This window comes from Brachionichthys hirsutus, unplaced genomic scaffold (genome assembly GCF_040956055.1).
Source record: "Brachionichthys hirsutus isolate HB-005 unplaced genomic scaffold, CSIRO-AGI_Bhir_v1 contig_797, whole genome shotgun sequence".
NCBI classification, from domain to species: domain Eukaryota; kingdom Metazoa; phylum Chordata; class Actinopteri; order Lophiiformes; family Brachionichthyidae; genus Brachionichthys; species Brachionichthys hirsutus.
The window spans coordinates 577,910-598,183 of record NW_027180329.1 but is presented as its reverse complement, the minus strand read 5'-3'; the positions used below and the strand labels follow the sequence as shown (position 1 = coordinate 598,183).

At 42.2% G+C, this 20,274-nt stretch overlaps 1 protein-coding gene across 1 annotated transcript; it reads left to right on the top strand.

Moving 5' to 3' along the window:
* Nucleotides 1-209: 209 nt before the first annotated feature.
* LOC137912909 (leucine-rich repeat-containing protein 1-like) lies at nucleotides 210-16,503 on the top strand. Its single transcript, XM_068757037.1, has 14 exons — nucleotides 210-414; nucleotides 5,845-5,962; nucleotides 6,352-6,430; nucleotides 6,932-7,021; nucleotides 9,107-9,163; nucleotides 9,355-9,418; nucleotides 10,089-10,163; nucleotides 10,462-10,606; nucleotides 11,222-11,340; nucleotides 12,022-12,105; nucleotides 12,890-13,005; nucleotides 13,435-13,607; nucleotides 14,400-14,542; nucleotides 15,154-16,503. The coding sequence occupies exons 1-14, from the start codon at nucleotides 256-258 to the stop codon at nucleotides 15,310-15,312; spliced, it is 1,581 nt and encodes a 526-aa protein (XP_068613138.1). The 5' UTR covers nucleotides 210-255; the 3' UTR covers nucleotides 15,313-16,503.
* The last annotated feature ends 3,771 nt before the right edge of the window (nucleotides 16,504-20,274 follow it).

Genomic DNA, 20,274 nt, shown 5'->3' with positions numbered 1-20,274 from the left:
GGAGCGGCGCTCGACTCGACACGAGGAACCGAGCTAAAAACAGGTGCGTGCGAAACTCACCAAAGTGAGACAGCGGCGGAGCGGACCCCATGTTGGCCGCGACGTGACGGGGGAGGACTCGGGCAGGACGTTTCGGTGTTTCCCAGCGGGGGCTTCGCTTCTGCTCGACGGCTCAGGAGGTCCAGGACTGTCCCGCCGCAGCGATCTGTTGCATCCCCAGCTCGCCCGCTGTTTGTGTACGACTCTACCCCGGTGATGTTTCACTGTATCCCGCTCTGGCGGTGCAGCCGTCACGTTGACATGATCGATAAGCGCCACTGCTCGCTGCTCTACGTGCCCGACGAGATCTACCGCTACGGCCGGAGTTTGGAGGAGCTGCTGCTGGACGCCAACCAGCTCAGAGACCTGCCCAAGGTACGCGTCCTCTCGCTGGGGTTACCTGCGGGGGGGGGGGGGGGGGCAGCAGCACCTTGCAAAAAGGCTGGTTGCTGTCAGCGTGACGTCATGCAGAACGTCATCAAGTGGCTCTCTCTGTTAAGTTTAATAATCTAATATCTTCAGTCACAGTCAATGTAACAAAGCACTCTAAAACGTATTAGATGGCGTGACTTTATTCTCGTGAACAATATTATTATGGTTAAGATTGCAATTTCATTCAGTGTTCCAAAACAAAACAAACTGTTTCACTCTGCTGGGCTGCAAAGGTTTAAATGTAGTCTCGAGATTAACTTTTACAACAACAACAAAATCTGAACTTTTTTTTTTGATAAAAAAAGTTCAATAATTTGATTGATCTTCCGCTTCTGTTATTTACGGTGCCATACCAAGGCCCAAGTGTAACGTCCTGCAAAAAAAAATAAAGTTAGACCAAGTTAAAACAGGTTTTTGTGGTTTTCCTTCAACTCTACGAATAAAGAAATGAAATATTTGCTTAAATTGTGACAGAAGAACGGCAAAACTAATAGACTGAAGAGGGAGAGTTTGTATAATAATCGTTTGGGGGCAAATAAAGTTTAAACCCCAATATATTAATGCAATATAAATAAATATTGACGGTTACAATTTTTGTGTCTGATGCTGGATTTGCTTTGCATATTACATAAATATAATGCGTGTGTCACATGGATCCATTATTAGAGGAGAATGAAAAAGGCGTGCCACCAAATAGCTTGAATTGTTCAGGTAAATTACAACTGGATTGTCTGGAAGCCGCCGAGGTGAGACGGAAACCCACAGCCTGGGTTTCAGTGATCTGCATGAAGTGGCGTGAGATTTAAAGCATTTGAATGCTATTTCTGACAGGCCAGCATGGTCTGTCATTCCCAACTCAAAGTCCCAGAGTTCCCTTCTGGTGTTGTGCTGACACACAACTTCATGCTGCCAGAAGGCGACAGAGGTCTTTGTGTTTATTAGCACATCCCTTGTATGTTTCCCCCAGTCTTTAGTGTTGTAGAAGTTGCTCTCAGTATTGCTTCAGAGAGGGTATTTGTGAACCTGAGTAAAATGTGTGAGGTATTTTCCTTCTCAGGGTCATGTTTTAAAATGCAAGGAGTCCATTTAGTAACGTATTAGCTTTACAGCCGGGGAGAGTAAGGAGAATAAAGTTTGGAATCTGCCCTGACTTCATGTAACAACATGATGTGTGAGACGTAAAACTCACTGGATTGGAGAACTTTTTATTTTCTTTTATCAGCCAAACCCCAACCTTAAAAAAAAAAAAATATATATATATATATATATATATATTGTGAGAGAAACGAGCTGAACATTTTTTTGGGACTCTGCCCATCCACAGTGCTTTGATTGGACAGAGATAATGTGAGCAATCTCCTATGTCTGTGTCACATATTGTCCACTCTGGAAAGCAGGTAGTCTGATAACAAAGACGGCTTCGTGGGTTTTGTTGAAGCCTCACGAGTGCACATGTCAGTGTTTTCTATTGAACCCATTATGGTGCAAACAAACGACACCAGGAACCGAAGCACGTATCAGACATCCTCTTTCCGTCGTCCGTGCTCGAACGATGGGATTAAAAGGTTTGCTGTCATGACAAGAGACGAACGTTGACAATTTTTGAATTCCAACGCTCAGTTCGGAAATATTTTACGTATGTTTAGAGCAGAAAGGGTTGGATTTGTGTTTTTTTTTTTTAACATGGCGACAAGGAAAACCTGTCTGTTGTGCTCCATGGCATTCAACCGATGTCATCAATGCTTGCTGAGTGAAACTCAAGAAATGTCCAACTGGACACACCTCAGTCCAGTGCAGTGCATGCTGCACGTGCCTCCGGGGCAGCTAATGCAATATTTGCGATTGTATCGACAGTATTGTAACACAACAAAGACAAAGTCGTGGCGCCGACTGTTGCGCAGCGGGCAGATAAAGACATGCACGAGGCAGTCATACCAGCAGGATGAAAGAAAGAGAGGTGTGCGTTTACGGTGACAAGATGAGGCAAGTTGAACTTGAGCAGAGAGTTTCGGCACTATTCAGCTTGAAAAGTGTTTAATTCCCCGAGGCCTGAACCCAACGTTCGTAGCAGAGCATTTTACAAGCGTGCTCTCGTTCTCTCTGCACCTTGTTTGGTTTGTTGAAACACCGCTTAGCTGCACACGTAGAACAATTACACCAACTGGCCTCTCTGCTGATCCGAAGGTTCCCCTTCAGTAATTGGCCCCCGGGATACACGCCATTGGTCCGGCCAATGAACAGCAGTGTCGGCTTCCTAAACGGTCGAGCTAAGAGACCAGCAAGGATGAGAAGAAAAGCAAATGCTCATTTCCGGTGTAAATTCTCCTACCTGTTAGTCTAGTTTGAAAATGCGTGTTTTTACCATTAACCCCCCCCCCCCCCACCACCACCACCTTCAGTGAAACATAGAACCCCCGAAGTGAGGCAGAGGTGGCTGTTTTAAATGAAACGTAAGTGCATTGTGTGCTTTACACCTAAGATAATCCTTCAGGTTATGCAGTTTTGGTCTATTTTTTTATTTTATTTAAAATGCCAAATATTCTCTGGTTGCGGCCTCTTAAGTCTGCGGGTTAATGATTTTGTGTTTTAGTAATTAGCCTGTTGGCTGGAAATGACGAGGAGTCTTTCTACATCAACCTTCATTACGGGAAAGTTTAGCCTTCTTTTCTTGAAGTCCGTAGAAATTCAGTAAGTAATGTAATTCATAGTTGCAGCCCTAGAAAACATGCACCACCCCCCCCCCCACACACACACCCACTGGTCTCGGAAACCAAAATTGCAGCCTCCTTTTTAGCATGACTGGCTCTTTGGCTGTTTGTGAATTTAACACCATTCAGCTGTTTCATAAATCATGACGGTGTGAGTGAAGGGTCCTGGTGGCAGGAAGGTGGAGGGGGGGGGGGGGGGTGTCCTGTGTGAAGTGGTTAAATCGGTGTGTTGCTGTGAAGCCCATAGCAGGAAGCCGGTGGTTAAACTGACTATAACTCTGCTGCCGTGCCGGGCTTTGTCACCAGGAGAGACGTGACGGCCGTTGGAGTCGCTGACTCAGAGGACCTCAGTTCTTGATTTTCCTTTTCGTTATTATCATTTTGATATGAGCGACTGCTGAGCTGAAAGAACTGACGAAGATACACGACATTTGGTTTGGCCAGGACTGAGAGGGTGCTCGGATGTCGTTTCATTTTTTATGTTACTATTCTATAAAGTCACTTTTGTGCTGTATGATCTGAATACATTAAAGGCTTTTGCTGAAGACTTGAGTGGTGGGCATCATTGTCCGTGCACTCACAAACCACACTCTGCTCCTGCTTGTCCTGTGACGAATAGTTTTGAAGATGAAACTGCAGATTCAAACGTTGACTCTGGGACCCGGAATGGTTGATCTATTCCTGACCCAGTGGCTTTTTGATTGTCACACATGGTTGAATGTTTGTGGCGGAGAGCTGAGTGTCACTAACTGGAAGAACCGGTTTGCTGTGTCACACAACCCATTGCATGTTTGTGACTAAACCGATCAATTATACACAGTCTTTTGTTAATATTCTGGTGTTGATTGTCATCAGGAGGATTAGAAAGTGACAAAAGCATTTGGGTGAAAGTGCCTTTGTTTTCACGGGACCTCAAAAATGTGACCATGAAGGTTTTTGTTTTTGTTTTTTTAACCGGTAACTGTGATTGCTGTGTCATACAAGAAGCAAATAGCTAAAGTAGGAAGTAGGAAAATATGAGAACGACAATCATCGTCCGAATTTAATTTGTGCTCAATTCCTCATTTGTCGGACTTGGTGTTTGTTCTCTAAGTAAACAAGTCAGTACTTGTTAACACGCCCATGGCAATCTAATCACAATACACCTCTGAATTGTGCACATGCGATTAAGCGCCCCATATTTTGCCCCATATTTTGAGCTCATGAGTAGGTAAAGTGTTTCGGACAGCAAACCTCAGTCGGTTGTCTTGATATACAGCTTTGTTTGCATGATGGAATGATGGATTACAACCATCTTAAAACCTTGGGTGGAGTTCGACTTTTGGACTCTTGGGCTTTTTTATTGTCCACGTTATTAAATGAAGCAGGATCTGTATCTGGATATGGCGTGTGGATAATGAGCAGCTGGAGCATTAGGTCTTATTTTCAAAAATGCAAACACATAATAAATATTCCACTCGTGCCTATAGCTGACATTAACTAGGATCTGATGTGCAGGAGATTGATCTGGCATTCAGAAACCATGACGTGCGCGGAGTGTACTGTGTGATGAGGGGCCAAAATTGCGTATGCATCAACCAAACTGATGGAATGACTTATGGTGTTTTAGTTTATCTTCTTGAGGTCCATCAATCTCCAGAGAAAACGATAGAGCTCATAAACATGGGAACCAGAAGGGGAACGGTTCAAGCGTCAAGCGTTTGGCCTTTTCAAACCCGCAATGCAGCCCGTTGTTTGGAATACACTGCCATTGTGTTACACCGCTGTATGTTCCTTCTGCATGAGAATAGAGAACAAAGTTTTATCGAGCAAATTATTGAGGCCGTGCAGGTTTTGAATGTACTTGACATCCAGATCAAAAGGGCACACAGTATATTTAACAGTTAACTAACAGGAACAGCAACTGCGCCGTTGATGAATGTTTTAATTAATAAAGTTTTAATCGACTGTATTTGTAGACGAGCTCAGCTGGTTTCTAACAGGCAACGGCGGAGAGAGTGAATTCAGGAGGCTGGTTTTGCTGCTGCTGCTGAAACATTATTGTTAGTGACCCGCTTTTCCGCCGCACATGCAGGAACGTTTCTGCCCACGCTTCTTACTGGCTTGTGGTAATTGCTTGCCTGTTGAATAAGTCTCTCAGAAATTGACAGCGGAGACGCGAGGCCTGAAATGAAGTCTGATGGTGGAAGGAAAGCACTTGAGAGTGGCCGAAGGAGAAGGTTGATACAGATAATTATGAGACAGAAAGTAAACCTGCTGTCAGTCATCCGTGTTAAAGCCTTTCCAATAGGACTCGAAGCGAGGACATTAAATGTCACATTAATTAGTAATTATTCAAATAGTCTTTTACTGCAACAGGATGTTATGTCAGTAAAACAGTGCCTTTATTTTTATTTCTTCAAGATCAAAGTGTACCAATTTGTCAAATAGAAGATAAGAACAACAACGAGAAATATATATATATATATATATATATATATATATATATATATAAAAACCTACATGAATTAATAAATATAAACCAGGGATTAAAATGAAAGAATAAAAGATGACATGTTTCTGCAGAGAAGCAAGATCCTCACTCAGAAATCACCAGGAACTAGTTGTTGTAAAACCTGTTATATATTTGAACTGAAAATGTGCTTCTCTTTTTTTAACCTTTTAGCCATTTTTCCAACTTGTGAAACTAAGAAAACTTGGCCTGAGTGACAATGAGATCCAGAGACTTCCACCAGAAATAGCCAACTTCATGCAGCTGGTAGAACTGGATGTCTCCCGAAATGGTAAGAGGAGGAAGCACCAGTGTACCAAAGCAACTCGAATATTAGATCACAATTAGATTTGTTACAAACTACATTTAATTCCTGTTTTTTATGTTTGTATTAAACAAACATGAGAAAGTTTTACTTTTTATAGTTAAAAGTGATGCTCATCGATTACAACTGTTTTAAGTTCATTATATGACAAAAATGTATTACTTTGCTCTTTATTTGCAACTAGTAGTAGCAAAACTATTGACTCATCAAACAGGTTTATCTTGTACTATATTTACTGCAAGTCTCCATTGATGCCTTTAGTCGTTCCTCATCATTGTTACGTTTATGTGTTGTTTATTGTAGCAGCTGTTTTGAGAGAAGTGATGAAGAAATGTTTGCCTTTTTTTCTTCTTCAGATATTATGGAACTTCCAGAGAGCATTTCATACTGCAAGTCCCTCCAAGTGGCTGATTTTAGTGGAAATCCATTAACAAGGTGTAGTAGTCCTTATTATGCTGTAACTTTCAAAACAAATAACGCTTCCTCTGAGACTGACCTCAGAGGAAGCAATGTGTGGCCACAACTGCCGTCTAACTCATTCCATCTGGTCGGTCTGCAGCATTAGACAGAATTATGGGTGGAATAACACTCGTGTAAGTGTGTCTGCGTGTCTCCATTCGAAAGCTGAGAAAACTGCCAACACCATATTCTGTTTGTACAGTTGAAGTAGTATCATTGTATATTCTATCATCAATAAGGTCTAAGAGCGTTTACATTTATCTTTAACGGTTTATAGCTGAACTCTTGCTTCACATTCCTTACAGTAGCCTTAAGTAGAAATAAATCAACGCAGGCATCCTATTAGAACCAATGCTTGATGTTAGCTGTAAAATGTTTGTCCAGTGGTCATAAAGTAAGGGTATTTTTTTTTTACTTTAGTATTTAAAGCATTCCCTGTGCAGGATTCTCAGTGTGGCTCCTCTCTCGTCTTTCCAGGTTACCTGAAAGTTTTCCAGAGTTACGGAATTTAACATGCCTTTCCATCAATGATATTTCATTGCAAGTTCTTCCAGATAACATTGGAAAGTAAGTACACATCATCACACCTGCTTTCACATAGCTGAACCTTGCCAGCAAAGCATTTCCACATAGTTTCATAGCAGAGGCCAAAACAAGTGTTTATTCAGAAGTGACTAAACTATGTTGTGGTTGTGGCTTTATTATTATTTAGGATAAGGCTTATTGCTGGCTCTGCTGCTCTAATGTTTTACCTTTCGTTTCAATTTCTGCTCTGGATCTGAACCAAACAAACCAAACAATGTCTCCTTACACGATTAGTAGGTAGGATCATCTCTGTAGTACCACAATGCTTCATTTATAATACGATTTGGGGTGCTACAAATTTTGGACAATAATTTTATCCTGGTGTGAAGGAGCTGAGCCGAAAGGCAAGGCTCTCCATTTTACCGGTCAGTCTACGTTCCTATTCTCATCTACGATCACAAGCTTTGGGTCATAACCGAAAGGACAAGCGGTCGGAATGAGTTAGGCTGAGGAGCTCAGTCACCAGGGAGGAACTCGGAGTAGAGCCGCTGTTCCTCCACATCGACAGGAGGTGGCTGGGGCATCTATTTCTGATGCCTCCTGGACTCCTCCCTGGGGAGGTGTTCCAGGCCTGTCCGACAGGGAAGAGGACTCGGGGGAGACCTTAGGACACGCTGGAGAGACTCCAGTCTCTCAGCTGCCTGGGGAACGCCTCGGGATAGATGGAGGAGGTGTCTGGGGAGAGGGAAGTCTGGAGGGAAGTCTGAAAAAACCTGCTTCCGCCACCCAGCCCTGGATAAGTAGTGGAAGATGGATGGATGGTAAAAATCACACCGGATATAAACATTGTTATGTAAAGCAACTCAGCTGGGCTTGGAGGAAAATCTTGAAGTGCTTTCGCCTCTCATCCAAGAGGCTTCTTCAGTTCAAAAATGAAAAGGTTTCTGTTCAGCTAAAGTAATTGAATAACCTACTGAGGAGTGTGGCCAAACACTTGAGCGTCTAAAGTTGTCAGAGAGCTGTTTGTCTTTGCGCTCTGTGTCACGATTGTAATGTTTAATCCAACACGTCCTCCCATCACACCGGATTGAGGGAGACACCAAGGAGAGATCCTCGTCTCAGACATGCCGGGCAGTGTTTCACGACAGGGCTGCGTTTGTCTTTCTGCATAAAAGGCTCGCTGTGCGACGGCACATACTCTGCCTCAGTGAAAGCCGATGTCTGCTACTCTTTATCCCCAGAGCTCTCCCGTATTGTTTGCTCATAATTGAGTTTAATAACACAACTATGTGCTTTCAGGTCAAGTTGTCACAAGGGATGTTTTCAGAAGAATGCTGAAATGAATAATAAACATGGATTTCAAGGGATAAATGTACTGCGTCTAGGTACTATAGTGTTCTGTTATGCTCCCCTCAGATTCAAGTTTCTTTTAACAGTATCACGTTGCGAGTCATTGGAACTACTGCACTTTGGTGTTGAGGCTGGAAATGTTGAAAAGACAAATGTTAGTTTTAGCCCTTCAAATAAAATGTCACGCTTGGTTTTGTCTGATGGATTTCTGACTTTGAAAAGGAGCAATCCAGAAGGAAATGAATCACATTTACTTACAAAGTTTATTTTAACTGTCCCTGTGGTAGAAATAATGCATTAGCGGTACTTAAGGCTGAACTATTTGTTGCATTTGAGTTTTTATTTGTAGCATCTACGGTTCAAAACAATAACAGCGGCAACAGGATGGACATTGTCCTGTATAAATTGACTGTTGTAGAATTCTTCATTACCTGTGTGTGTGTGTGTGTGTGCACGCTAGGTGTATCTCTGCACTTTGGTCGGTGATGCCGTGTAGACATGTTGCTGCCGATTGAGAGCACGCTGTGATTGTACAGCCTTGATAAGATGGACACACCTCAAAAGAGCTTCCTTTTGCCACATATCTGATTGCAAGAGGACGTTTTTGCATCCATTTCCGCTTGTTAAGAACTCCTCAGTTTTACTCACTGCAACGCAGAGCATTGAGGTTAACCCGTAAATAATATGCACTGTACCGGTAAAACACAAAAGGTGAAGCTGTAATGCATTTTTGGATTTCCAACAATACAAAGTCATTCCTTTTTCCTGTCATTTCAGCCTCTCTAATTTGGCATCATTAGAACTCAGAGAAAATCTACTGACATTCCTACCAGAGTAAGTATTCAACCAACAGTCACAGGGTGAGAATGCACTGTACGTGTGCACAATGTTGCATCTCATTCCTCTGAAGTGTGCGTTGTGTGCACGAGTACAGACAAAGAAGCTGTGTATGTTCATGAGCAGGACTCTGATCAATCGTTTGTAGCGCACGCAGAAGATCTCTGACCAGTACGTCTCATCCTCAGGTCGCTATCATTGCTTCATAGGCTCGAAGAACTCGACCTTGGAAATAATGAACTGTACAGTCTGGTGAGTTGTGTTTTCTTTCTCAGTGTTATATAATATGTCTAACACTGAAAGGAACAGAACTTAACTTCCCATTCCCTTGTTGTGTCTAAGTGACCTGGCCTTTGCAGGGAACGTAATATTATGAGTGATGTCAGATGCTAAATGATTTAATGACTCGTTAAACAAAGTCAGCCTCCCAAGAAAAAAAAAGCCCTCTGTGTGATAAATCTTCATTTGTAGCTTGTTCTTGAATTAACTCCTTGAGTGCCAGTCATTTCTAGCTCAGCTATATGCTGAATGCCCCAGTTTTTGCATCTTTCATCACGAAAATAAAGTGTGTTCCTACCATTTATCATTCCGGAGTTATGGGCCGTTGAAGAGGCAGATTTCAATGTCAGGGTTGGCGGTGAATGCGTGGGTTATTAAAAAACGTCTTTAGACGTGAATGGCACTCAAAGAGTTAATTCAATATTTTTAATATTGGATGTTTTCTGATTTGTTCTGCTTTCACTTTTGATAATTACCATCAGTGAATGAAATGTGTAACACCCATGACAGATATGCAGGCTAAAAGCCCATTGGTGCACACAATGAACTTGAATTAAACCAAAAAGTACAATGTCAGAGGTCGCTAACGGTCTATCTGTTCTCTCTTCCTGTCTCACTGTCAACATTTCTTACTCACACACAGCCAGAGTCGATAGGCTGTCTTGTCAGCTTAAAGGACTTGTGGATGGATGGAAATCAGTTGGCTGAAATTCCTGCAGTAAGATAATCCTACGCTGTGGTTCCTGTATTTGAGATTATGTTGTGGTCTGCGCTGCTGTTTATATTAAGCATTTTAATTTCATTGTGAAATAGTGAACAAGATGCACAAACGAATGATGAGACATGCATCTGCAATAATCAGACATTCTGTATTACTGCTGTAAATATAGAAGCAGCACAGCGTATTCCTTCAAACAATGCTGTGTAATGTTAACACTGGAGCGGCAACTTATTTTGTCAGGATATCTGCTGTCATATTTGTGTTTGCATGTCATCATTTCTACTTTGCCCTTCAGGAGATGGGCAGTATGAAAAGCCTGTTGTGTCTGGATGTCTCAGAAAACAAAATTGAGCGGGTTCCAGAGGAGTTGGGTTGTCTGGCGTCCCTGACTGATCTTCTGGTGTCTCAGAACCTCATTGATTTCCTGCCGGAAAGCATTGGTAAATGATTGGATTCTCTTTTCTGCATATTTAAATCAGCTTGTTTTTGTATGCTTATATATTAAAACCATGAAATGTAAGTACAGTAATAACTTGACATACGAGGATAATTCATTCCTGGACCGAGCTCGTAACTTAAATCACTTTTGCGTCAAATCAATTTTTCCCATATAAAATAACTGAAAACAATTTCATCCGCTCCAGCCGTCTAAAAACACTCAAATCAACGCTAATGACAATTGAAAAAACGTCTTTAATTGCAGCAGGAGACGAGTTCGGAGCGCGAGGCCATTTAGCATCAGCATCGAGAAGTTTCTCGTATCTCATTTATGCTCGCGTCTCAAAGCAAAATATTGCTCGCAGATTTGCTTTTATCTCGGAACGTTCGTATATTAAAGCACTCGTTTGTCGAGGTATTACTGTACAGCCAGCATACTTTGGTGTCTGTATTACGGCAGCAAATATTTCATCACACCACTGATCAATATCTGAACAACTTCCGTCTTTACTTCCGAGCCAAGGCTGGAAAATCAGTTTAGTCTTGCAAGTAAACGCAATGCATCACAACAAAGATTTATTTTAATGAATGTTTCGTATTTTTTTCTGTCTCTGCAGGAAAACTACGGAAACTTTCCATATTGAAGGCTGACCAGAATAGGTTGGCGTATCTTCCAGAGAGCATCGGTAACTGTGAAAGCCTCACAGAGCTTGTGCTCACAGAGAACCAACTACAGGTCGGTTTGCAACAGCATCCCTGTGTAGTTTACTGTGGCAATTAGCTTAAATACTCTTACTTGGGTAGTCCGTGGCAACCTGCTTAATCCTAACTGTAGGCTAGGCCAACATGAGGCCTGTGGAAATGCATGTATTTCAGTTGCATGAATGCAGTGTATTTGAAGGCAACGGCTCATTGCCTCCGCCGAGGCGAGGCGAGGTGGAGGTTATGTGCCTCTGTCTGTCTGTCAGTCTGCTAGCAAGATAACTCAAAATGTTCTGGATGGATCTGGATGAAACATTTGGGGAATGTTACCAGGAACGGATGATTACATTTTGGTGATGATCCAGAAGAGATTCTGGATCATTTTTAAATCTTCGGTAACATTGCAGTCAATGGAGCTTCAAAATGTATTCCTCAATATCTCAGTTGATTATTGTTTACGTCCTCACCAGTCTATTTCATTGTGGGAGAGGCCAAATTTGTTCCCTCTCTCTCTCTCTCTCTCTCTCTTTCTGCATGACAGCAATATGCGTTACTGAAAATGAAAGTAATAAGAGGAAATCTATTTAATAGGACTTCCACACACCCAGCATAATGTGGAGCAACAAATCACATCCGATTCTGTTTGTCTTTATGTTTTAAAAGCTTCCTGTTTTGGCTGATTGACTCATTCTGATTTTGATGATTTCATTGTTAGAGTTTGCCGAGGAGTATTGGAAAGTTGAAGCGACTTTCCAACCTTAACTGTGACAGAAACCAGCTGGCATCTTTACCGAAGGAGGTAATCTTTTCATGCATTAACCAACAGAATTTCAGGGGAGGGGTTAACGTTTGTTACAGCAACTGATGCATCTGATGACCTGTAACTCAAATGGAAAAAAGTTATTTTAAAAACTTTATTTTGTTCCCTTAGAGAATTAGAAAGATTAGCGTGATAGTTTACCAGCCAGCAGTTGTGATTACCTATATTATGCTCAACCACCCAGCCATGTGTAATAATGTGACTGGTGTTATTACACATGTTATTACGCATGTGATGTGTAATAATACATGACTCCATATTCAATCTGGTACAGTAGAATATTTGAAATTTTTCATCAAGGTATGAAAAATAAAGTCTACTGCTGTGAGACACCAGCTGCACAATGCGGAAGAGCAGAGCAGGGAAAGTGCAGCGAGAGGGAGAATGCACGCCTGAAACGCCCACTATCAATCACAGAGTGAGTCATGTATAAAAACAGGAGATACCACAGATAAAAGGCGTAAAAGAACTGGGAGAAGAAACAAACCCCAGCTGGCACTCTATGAGAATTTTATTTTCTGCAATTGCCAGCTTCTAGGCCTAAATGCTCCTAATATTAGGTCCGTCGGCCAGATCATATCGACAGTTCAACTGCTCTGCCACTGAAATCACCAATTCTGGGACAGAGTGGCTGACTGAGTTACTCTCTTTGTTAACCCCCCCACCCCCCCCACCATGATTTCTCTGTATATTCCCGTGATATTTTCTCACGTGTCGCTGGACTGACGGGCGGCTCAGTCATGTTGTGACCTCTGTTCTCCAGATTGGTGGGTGCAGCGGTCTGAATGTCTTCTGTGTGCGAGAGAACAGACTGATGAGGATTCCGCCGGAGCTGTCTCAGGCCACGGAGCTGCATGTGTTTGATGTCTCAGGAAACAGGTTTGTTCAGCAACACGCAGGCCGTCTCTTCATTATCAGTGATGGACGTGATTAAGAAACACATTGTGCTTCCAGTGACGAGAACACTTTGTGATTAATTGATCACGATTTTTCATGCTTTCTGCTCTCTGATGTTGAGGTGATTATATTGATTGTAGTTATCTTGATGCTTTGGCCGTTGATTGAAGGTTCTTTCTTTGCCTGTATCCATTTTAGTCCCAAGTTTTGCCTTCAGAGAAAGCAACAGGAATGTCTCCTGTCTTAGTCGCACACAATCTGCTCTGGAGAGCGTCTTTTATTCTCACTGTTAAAACAACAGCCAATTTTCTTATCCTAGCATATCACAACTATTAATGCAAAAGTGTCAACCTGCAGATATCCTGCTATTTCTAAAGGGCAGTCACCGATTGATATTTTGTTTGTTTCCAGGCTTGTCCACTTACCGATGTCACTGACTACACTCCGCCTGAAGGCCTTGTGGCTATCGGAGAACCAGTCGCAGCCTCTCCTTACCTTCCAGACCGATGTTGATCCCGACACGGGCGAGAAGGTTCTCACTTGTGTGTTGCTGCCGCAACAGCCGTATGAGTCGGACAATAAAGGTAATGTTAAGTGTTTGTTTTAAACAACCATGGACCCAAATAAAAAAAATGAAATCTGGTTTATTAGGAGCCATGTCTGTATGTAAATACTTTTTTTTTGACATACATCTTAAGTGTCAAACGTATCCTCCCAGAGTGAAACGGCCCCATTCCTGTGGCATTTGAGTAACGCTCCTCATCCGGTCTCTCATCCCCTCAGATGATTTAGTGCCCCGTGGTTTTTGATGACTTTATCACACACAGATTTATCTACTCGGTGAAGCACACTGTGTTCTGCGCACTCTGATCCCTTCCTGCAGTATCCGTCAATTTTGAGGTTGTGTAAGAGATCACAGCGCCTGTAACAGATCAGGGCCTGTCCTGCCCCTTGAGGCCCTCCTTGGTTATGTTTTTCAGAAATGCGGTGGACTAGACAGCTAAAGAGGCTTAGCAGTGGGCTGGCCTGCTGCCATTACAGGCTCACCACTGGGGTATAGTGATGCTGCCAAGGGCCGGCTCTGTCTCTGCCTGATACAACCGCTTCTTGTTATTTTTCCTCTCTGCTGTCATCTACAGTGTTTATGCCTGTCTGACTTGTGATTCAGTGGGAGACATTTATTCCTTTCTTTTTACATTTACTCCTTAATTTACACCCAACCGTAACCATTTGGAAATGACACCTGAATCCCTTTTTTTTTGTAACATGCCATCTTTCTCCAGTGAGAACGAAAACCGTTCTTGAGGTTCTTCTCTGGAACTCCCCTTTATTCATTTGGTGTGTGCAGAGAGTCCAGTAATGTGCTGTCCCTGCAGGCTCTGATAATCTCGCCCGCTGTGGAGCCTTGGAGAGTTTGGTGAATGATGTGGCCGACGACACATGGGACGACAAAGGAGTGAACAGGATCAGCTCCATTCACTTCCTGGACGATGATGAGGAGGATGATGATGACGACAAGGTGAGCCCAACGGGCGGAAGGTTGATGGCAGTGATATCTAACCTCTAATATATATATATATATTATATGTTTGCAGACAATAAGTATGTTGATTGGACTCGTGTCTAGAGCTTTAAATATTCTTCCCTGTGGACCAACGTTGTTATAAACTAGCATAGTTATAAACTAGCATAGTTATAAAGTAGATGAGATGTTTCTAATGGGACAGCTAAAGGTTTGTTTTGTATTTTTGATGCTGTCCTCAGATAAAATGTCAAGGATCCCATACCGGTGTATTAGAATCACAGTTCTGTAAACCTGTAAACACATTTGTGTATTTTTTTATTTCGCACCATGCAAGTGGAACAACTACTGTATTATACGCATACAGTGATGTGAATGTATTTAAATCCATGTTGCAGCATTTATTTATTTCCTAATCCAAGTAAATACGGGGTTTCAGTAAATGACGCATTCAAGTTTCTAATACATTATAGTAAACTGGGTTTGTCATGTAAATGTTTTGTGAGCTTCCTGGTCTCTCAGATTCTTTTCGTTTTCCAGTAAACTGCTACTTCCTGTGCTGCAGATATGAGAACTCTAACACGTGTGATTCTATTTCTTTCACACAGGGGACTCTGCTTCGCCGGGCCACGCCTCACCCCGGTGAGCTGAAAACCATGAAAAAGGCGGCAGAGAACCTTCGCAATGACCTGAACGCTGCCAAAGGCCTGGACTCCAACAAAAACGAGGTCAATAACGCTGCAGACAGAGTGACCACGTCTGTGTGACCTTTTACCTCAGAACTACCTTTACCTCCTGCGTCCCACCATGTCGTCCTGCACAAATCCCGCCGCCCCTCTTTCTTTTGCCTACAAACCCCAACGTGGCCTACCCTTCCTGTGATTAAACCCCCAGGATGCCTGTAACCTTATTTAATCTCCTGCCTTGTGTAGAACATGTTTGTCTCGGACTGTCAGGGCTGCAGTGCCTTCCTGTTTTGAAATAATTCCACAGCAATAATCTGCACAAATGCTCCTTTTTAAAAAGTAAAAAAAAAAAAAAAAACGGTGACTCTTTTTAAAGGCCTCTTTTTAAAAATATATGATAGGTAGTTGCACTATTATAAGACTTTTTAATATGGTCCAGCTTTCGTAGATGTATTATATATGTGTTTTGTATCTATTTTTAAAACACTGGGTGAATACTTCTTTTTACATTTTGGGCTAAAGCAGGAGCTTTTGGACCTACTGATTAAGGGTTGTTGTATAGTCGCTTGTGAATATTGATACTTTTTGGCAGCTCAGATGTAAATAGAAAATGTATAGCAAATTATGTCATTAGTTGCAGACTTAAAACATTTTTCCTTTTTTATTTTTAATCAAAGCAACAAAACACAGTCACTGATGTCTTATTCAAGCCATATATTTGTCATTGGGTTATGAGACGGCCTTGAATCCTGTTAAACATCTAAACTAATTATTCAATAATGAATAGTATAGATGTAATTAATAATGGATTTAAGTGCTGCACATCAAACTTTAAATTTTAAGTAAGTAAGTAAAATGCTGTCTTATTTATATGTGCTGTGCGCCACTGTTTTTTATTTTTTATTTTTTTTAAATAGATGCCAAACCAGCCGTAAACGTCTCCCTTTAACGAAGAGTACTGTATGATCATTAGACGCATGTTGAGGTTCGTACCACAGGGTTGGCATTCTTTTAAAACACAGTTGTCAAAAGTTCCACTTTGATGCACTTCTCAGCGTTTCTCAAATCTTTCTACATGGTACATAAGGAATGGTATTATTTTGTTTTTAAGTTGATTGGCAATACGGACCAGAGAAATTGGTTCAAGTGTTGATTTTTAATGTTTTCTGATTATTATTTTTGATCAAACTGCACAAATCTGATCTCAGATGGACGTTGTAGCCTCGGGATTTTGATGACCTTTTAACCACTGATCAATAAAATGAGTGCAACACTAAACACGTTTTTCTTCTTTTTAATTTCATTTGTATTTTAGCCTTGAGTGTAAAGCGAATGTCAGAAATGTTTCATTTAAAAAAAAAAAAAAAACCATAAATTTGATGAGCTACATTATTTGTTATATCTAAAAATAATTTATTTTCATAGTAACCCCAGAGTTAAGGTGGCTTTTAGACAATAATGCAGTTAATCCACTTCCTGACCCTCCGTAGTTCGCTTTGTCCAGAGTGCATGATGTTTCTTTATCACTCTACCAGAATGCTTCATGAACAATCTGTGTGACCCTGCATGTATCGCATGTTGTACAGACGCTGCCCTGTGCAAGTACAACCCTGATTCCAACCTGTGATGCTGTGGAATTCATTTGAAATTAAATTGAGTCAAAAGGGATATATATATGATATTCAAACTGATAAATGTTATAGATTATAGAAACGGGAACAAAAGGAGAAGGGGACACTCTCTCTGAATAATGTCTCCCCGTCTTTGGTTCTGAATGACCGGGCCTTTCGTTCAGTCGTGATTCTCTCACCTGTCACCGACACGGAACGATCCAATCGCTTGTTCTTGCACATTGAGCAACATTACCAGCCTTTATTGTTGCCCTTGTTCCAATTTGTTTGAAATGTTGATGTCATTGACATCAATTTCATCTTGCAGGTGCGCACCTTCTTTTTTTTTTGGTGTGTGTGTGTCTCTGTCCAGTTTATCATCTGATTGAAGTGTATCAGTTATCAATACAGCCTTGGTGTATTATTTAATTAAACAGCAGTTTCAGGTACTAAACTGTTAACATTAACCCATGTTTGGCTGCTTTAACTGGCCTCATGCTCTTTAAAAGTGGAAGCTTATTCAGTGAGACTCCAACGCATTTCAAACATGGTGTTGACCTGAACAAGGTGCAATCAAACAAACTGGGAAAGAGACAACAGATTTTAGAATACGGTACTGTATTCAAACCAACAGTGAGAGAAGTGCAGCAATGCGTTGTTTTTGCTGCCCTCTGTTGCACAAATGCATGCATTAAGCAAGATTTGACCATGCAGGCTTTCAGCAATGGGGTGGTGTCTTTTATCTCCAGGAGTGTAGAAATCCTCATACTAACCCGTCCCTCAGGACCAGTAGCCAAAAGTGGGTCATCCCAGGCTTCAGCTGGGTGGCAAACAAAGTGTACCAGACAGCGGGGCCTCACGTGTTCCCAAACAGTGAGGGTGCGTGTGGTCATAGCGCCGGTGCAGACAAGGATGCAGAGGCAAACAAGCGACTGGAGGAGGTCTGTTTTCCAAATCAGGTATCTCAGCCGGCTCATGTTGTTTATCTTCCCTGATTTATATGCAAAGAAAACGTTGAGAAGATGTCATCTTTATTATGTCTTTTGAATGATCCCAGAGGGAAATGATTTCACTTGATGCATTTAGCAGGTAAACCGTGAAAGCAATGCATCACTTTCTTATCACCAGGATGGTGAAGCCCAGCTATCAGAGAGCAAAAACCTCACGGCGTCAATTTTGCCAACAGAGAGGCGAAGCTGGCGAGGGCAGGACATTTCAACATCAGGCTGCACTTATTGCGGGGTCCGATGTCCACAGAGACCCCGTCCAGAACATAAAGATCTCCTCCATCACAGGGCATACCAAGTCTTTGACAACAGAGAGGCCATTTCCTCAGGAACCAGTCGTCTCCCAAGTGCCATTAAGAGTAAATGCACACTGCCTCTCTTTCACATGTCAGAATAGCTGTGTAGTCACACTGTGCTCTGCAGAATGCTGCACAGATAGTAGGAAACCACTAATCTAATATCAGATTGCTACTCAGCTCTTAATTGCATATAAAATCGAAGTTTTTATTTTATTTTATTTGTGATGAAACAATTTCCTCTTAGCTGCAGATTAGAGTGTCTGGCCAGAGGGGGAGTTTGGGAATCAGCATTGCTGGTGGGAAGGGCTCTCTGCCTTTCAAAAACCACAGTGAGGTGAGTGCTGGTGCAGAAGAGAGCCGCCAACACTGGTTACTCTTTGAGCACATTTTATTGCAACTTTCATTAAGACTGATGATTTTCTTTTCTTTCAGGGTGTTTTTATCTCCAGAGTCACTACAGGGGGTGCGTCAGAAAAGGCAGGGATCCATGTTGGTGATAGATTGCTGGAGGTAGGCAGGGATTATTTTATTTTTATCATGCTTGTTTATAATGTTTCAACTCACTGAGCATGTGAATAACACACATGGACTTCACTATAGTTGTAATATATATATTTAAACCTATGTCCATTGATTTGTTACTGCTGATGTTCCTCTTCTGACCATCGGAGGGCAGCATAAGCCCAGCAGAGCGGGGACTTTCTTCATTGATAAAACCGGTCCCAGACTAAGAAACAGAAGGCAAATCAGTAACCAATGTTCATAATAAATCTGAGATTAGTTGAGCAGTTTGTTCTATTTTGAGAGAACCTTTGCTGCTCTCACTGTGTCCAGGTCAACGGCCTCAAGATGCAGGGGGCGACCCACCAAGAGGCGGTCGGCGCCCTGAGAAAAGCTGGTAGCTGCATCAAGGTGAAAGTGATGAGAGAGCGGCTGTGCGACCCAGAAGGGCCTCGAGATCAGCACGACGTGGCAGAACGTCAGCCGTGCAGCCGGGATGGCAGAGGACAGGGAAGGAAGCAGCAGCCGCCGATGATGGAGCAGGCGGAGGACTGTTTGTCCAGGAAGATGGAGGCAGTCGTCTGCAATGGCAACGGCATTGTGGGTGGTTTACTCGTTCGCAGCACGAGCAGAAATCACAAATGTCACCATCATTCAAGCCTAAAATGGAATAAAAAAAAAAGTGCTGTCGGACATTCTTCCATATTCTTTTGTCCTTATCTTGCTTTTGTCTTTTTTTGCATTTCAGAAGTGTGAACTAGAGGCAGAAGACTTCAGAAACAATTGTTCACCCCAAGGGAGGAAACATACAATGGCTGTAAGCATGTTTCCTCATCTCCCAGCAATCTCCCCTTCTTTCTATCCTGGACTGGAACACCTCATTTCACCCTTTCTGAAAGAGAAACACTGATTTTAGTTTTATTTCATCACTTATAGCCACTACACCACCTGATTACTTTTCTTTTTCCTCCTCATTTCTCATCCATATCCTGCTCTGTCAATCATCTGACAGATCCCGCGGATTATCCTCACTCATCCCTCAACCTCAGATGAAGACATGGAGCTCTTGACACGAAGCCCCTGCGGAGAGCCCCCACATGACTTTGACATTCATGACAGACATGCCCGCTTCAACAGCTCCTCCTACCCACCATGACAACAGGGGTTGGGGTGCGCGCACCTACGCAGACCACTCGAACCCACAGCTTGTGTTTCTATGGAACGAAAGCATCTCATTGATATTACTGATTAAAATATACTAACTGTTGGAATGTGTTTTCATTGTGACTGTGAAGCCAAATTGACGTCGCTGCTAATAGTATTTTGTGATATTAAAGTCATTTAAAGAACGAAATGTTGAATTTATTTGCAAAACAACTGCCAAAAATAGATGCTGTCAAGCATGAATGGATCTGCTCACCCAAAATACATGTCCAACCTCTTCATACCACTGCACTGCAGATTATGCTGCGGTTGTGCCTGAGCTAATGTGAAAGCCCCGAACAGTTAATATCCTGGACTGAGATAAAAGGCCACATTACAGGAGGCGGAAAGGTCGCACCACGTAGTCCAGAGACAAAGAATGTTCAAGCACCTCCTGTATTAAGCTGAGCTAACACTCTTAAT

What these genes read in the sequence shown, in the direction of transcription:
- LOC137912909 (XM_068757037.1), top strand. Translation starts at nt 256, where the DNA reads ATGTTTCACTGTATCCCGCTCTGGCGGTGCAGCCGTCACGTTGACATG. An exon ending in CTTCCAGATAACATTGGAAA is followed by an intron (nt 7,022 to 9,106) that starts GTAAGTACACAT and finishes CTGTCATTTCAG; the next exon opens with CCTCTCTAATTTGGCATCAT. An exon ending in TCACAGAGAACCAACTACAG is followed by an intron (nt 11,341 to 12,021) that starts GTCGGTTTGCAA and finishes TTTCATTGTTAG; the next exon opens with AGTTTGCCGAGGAGTATTGG.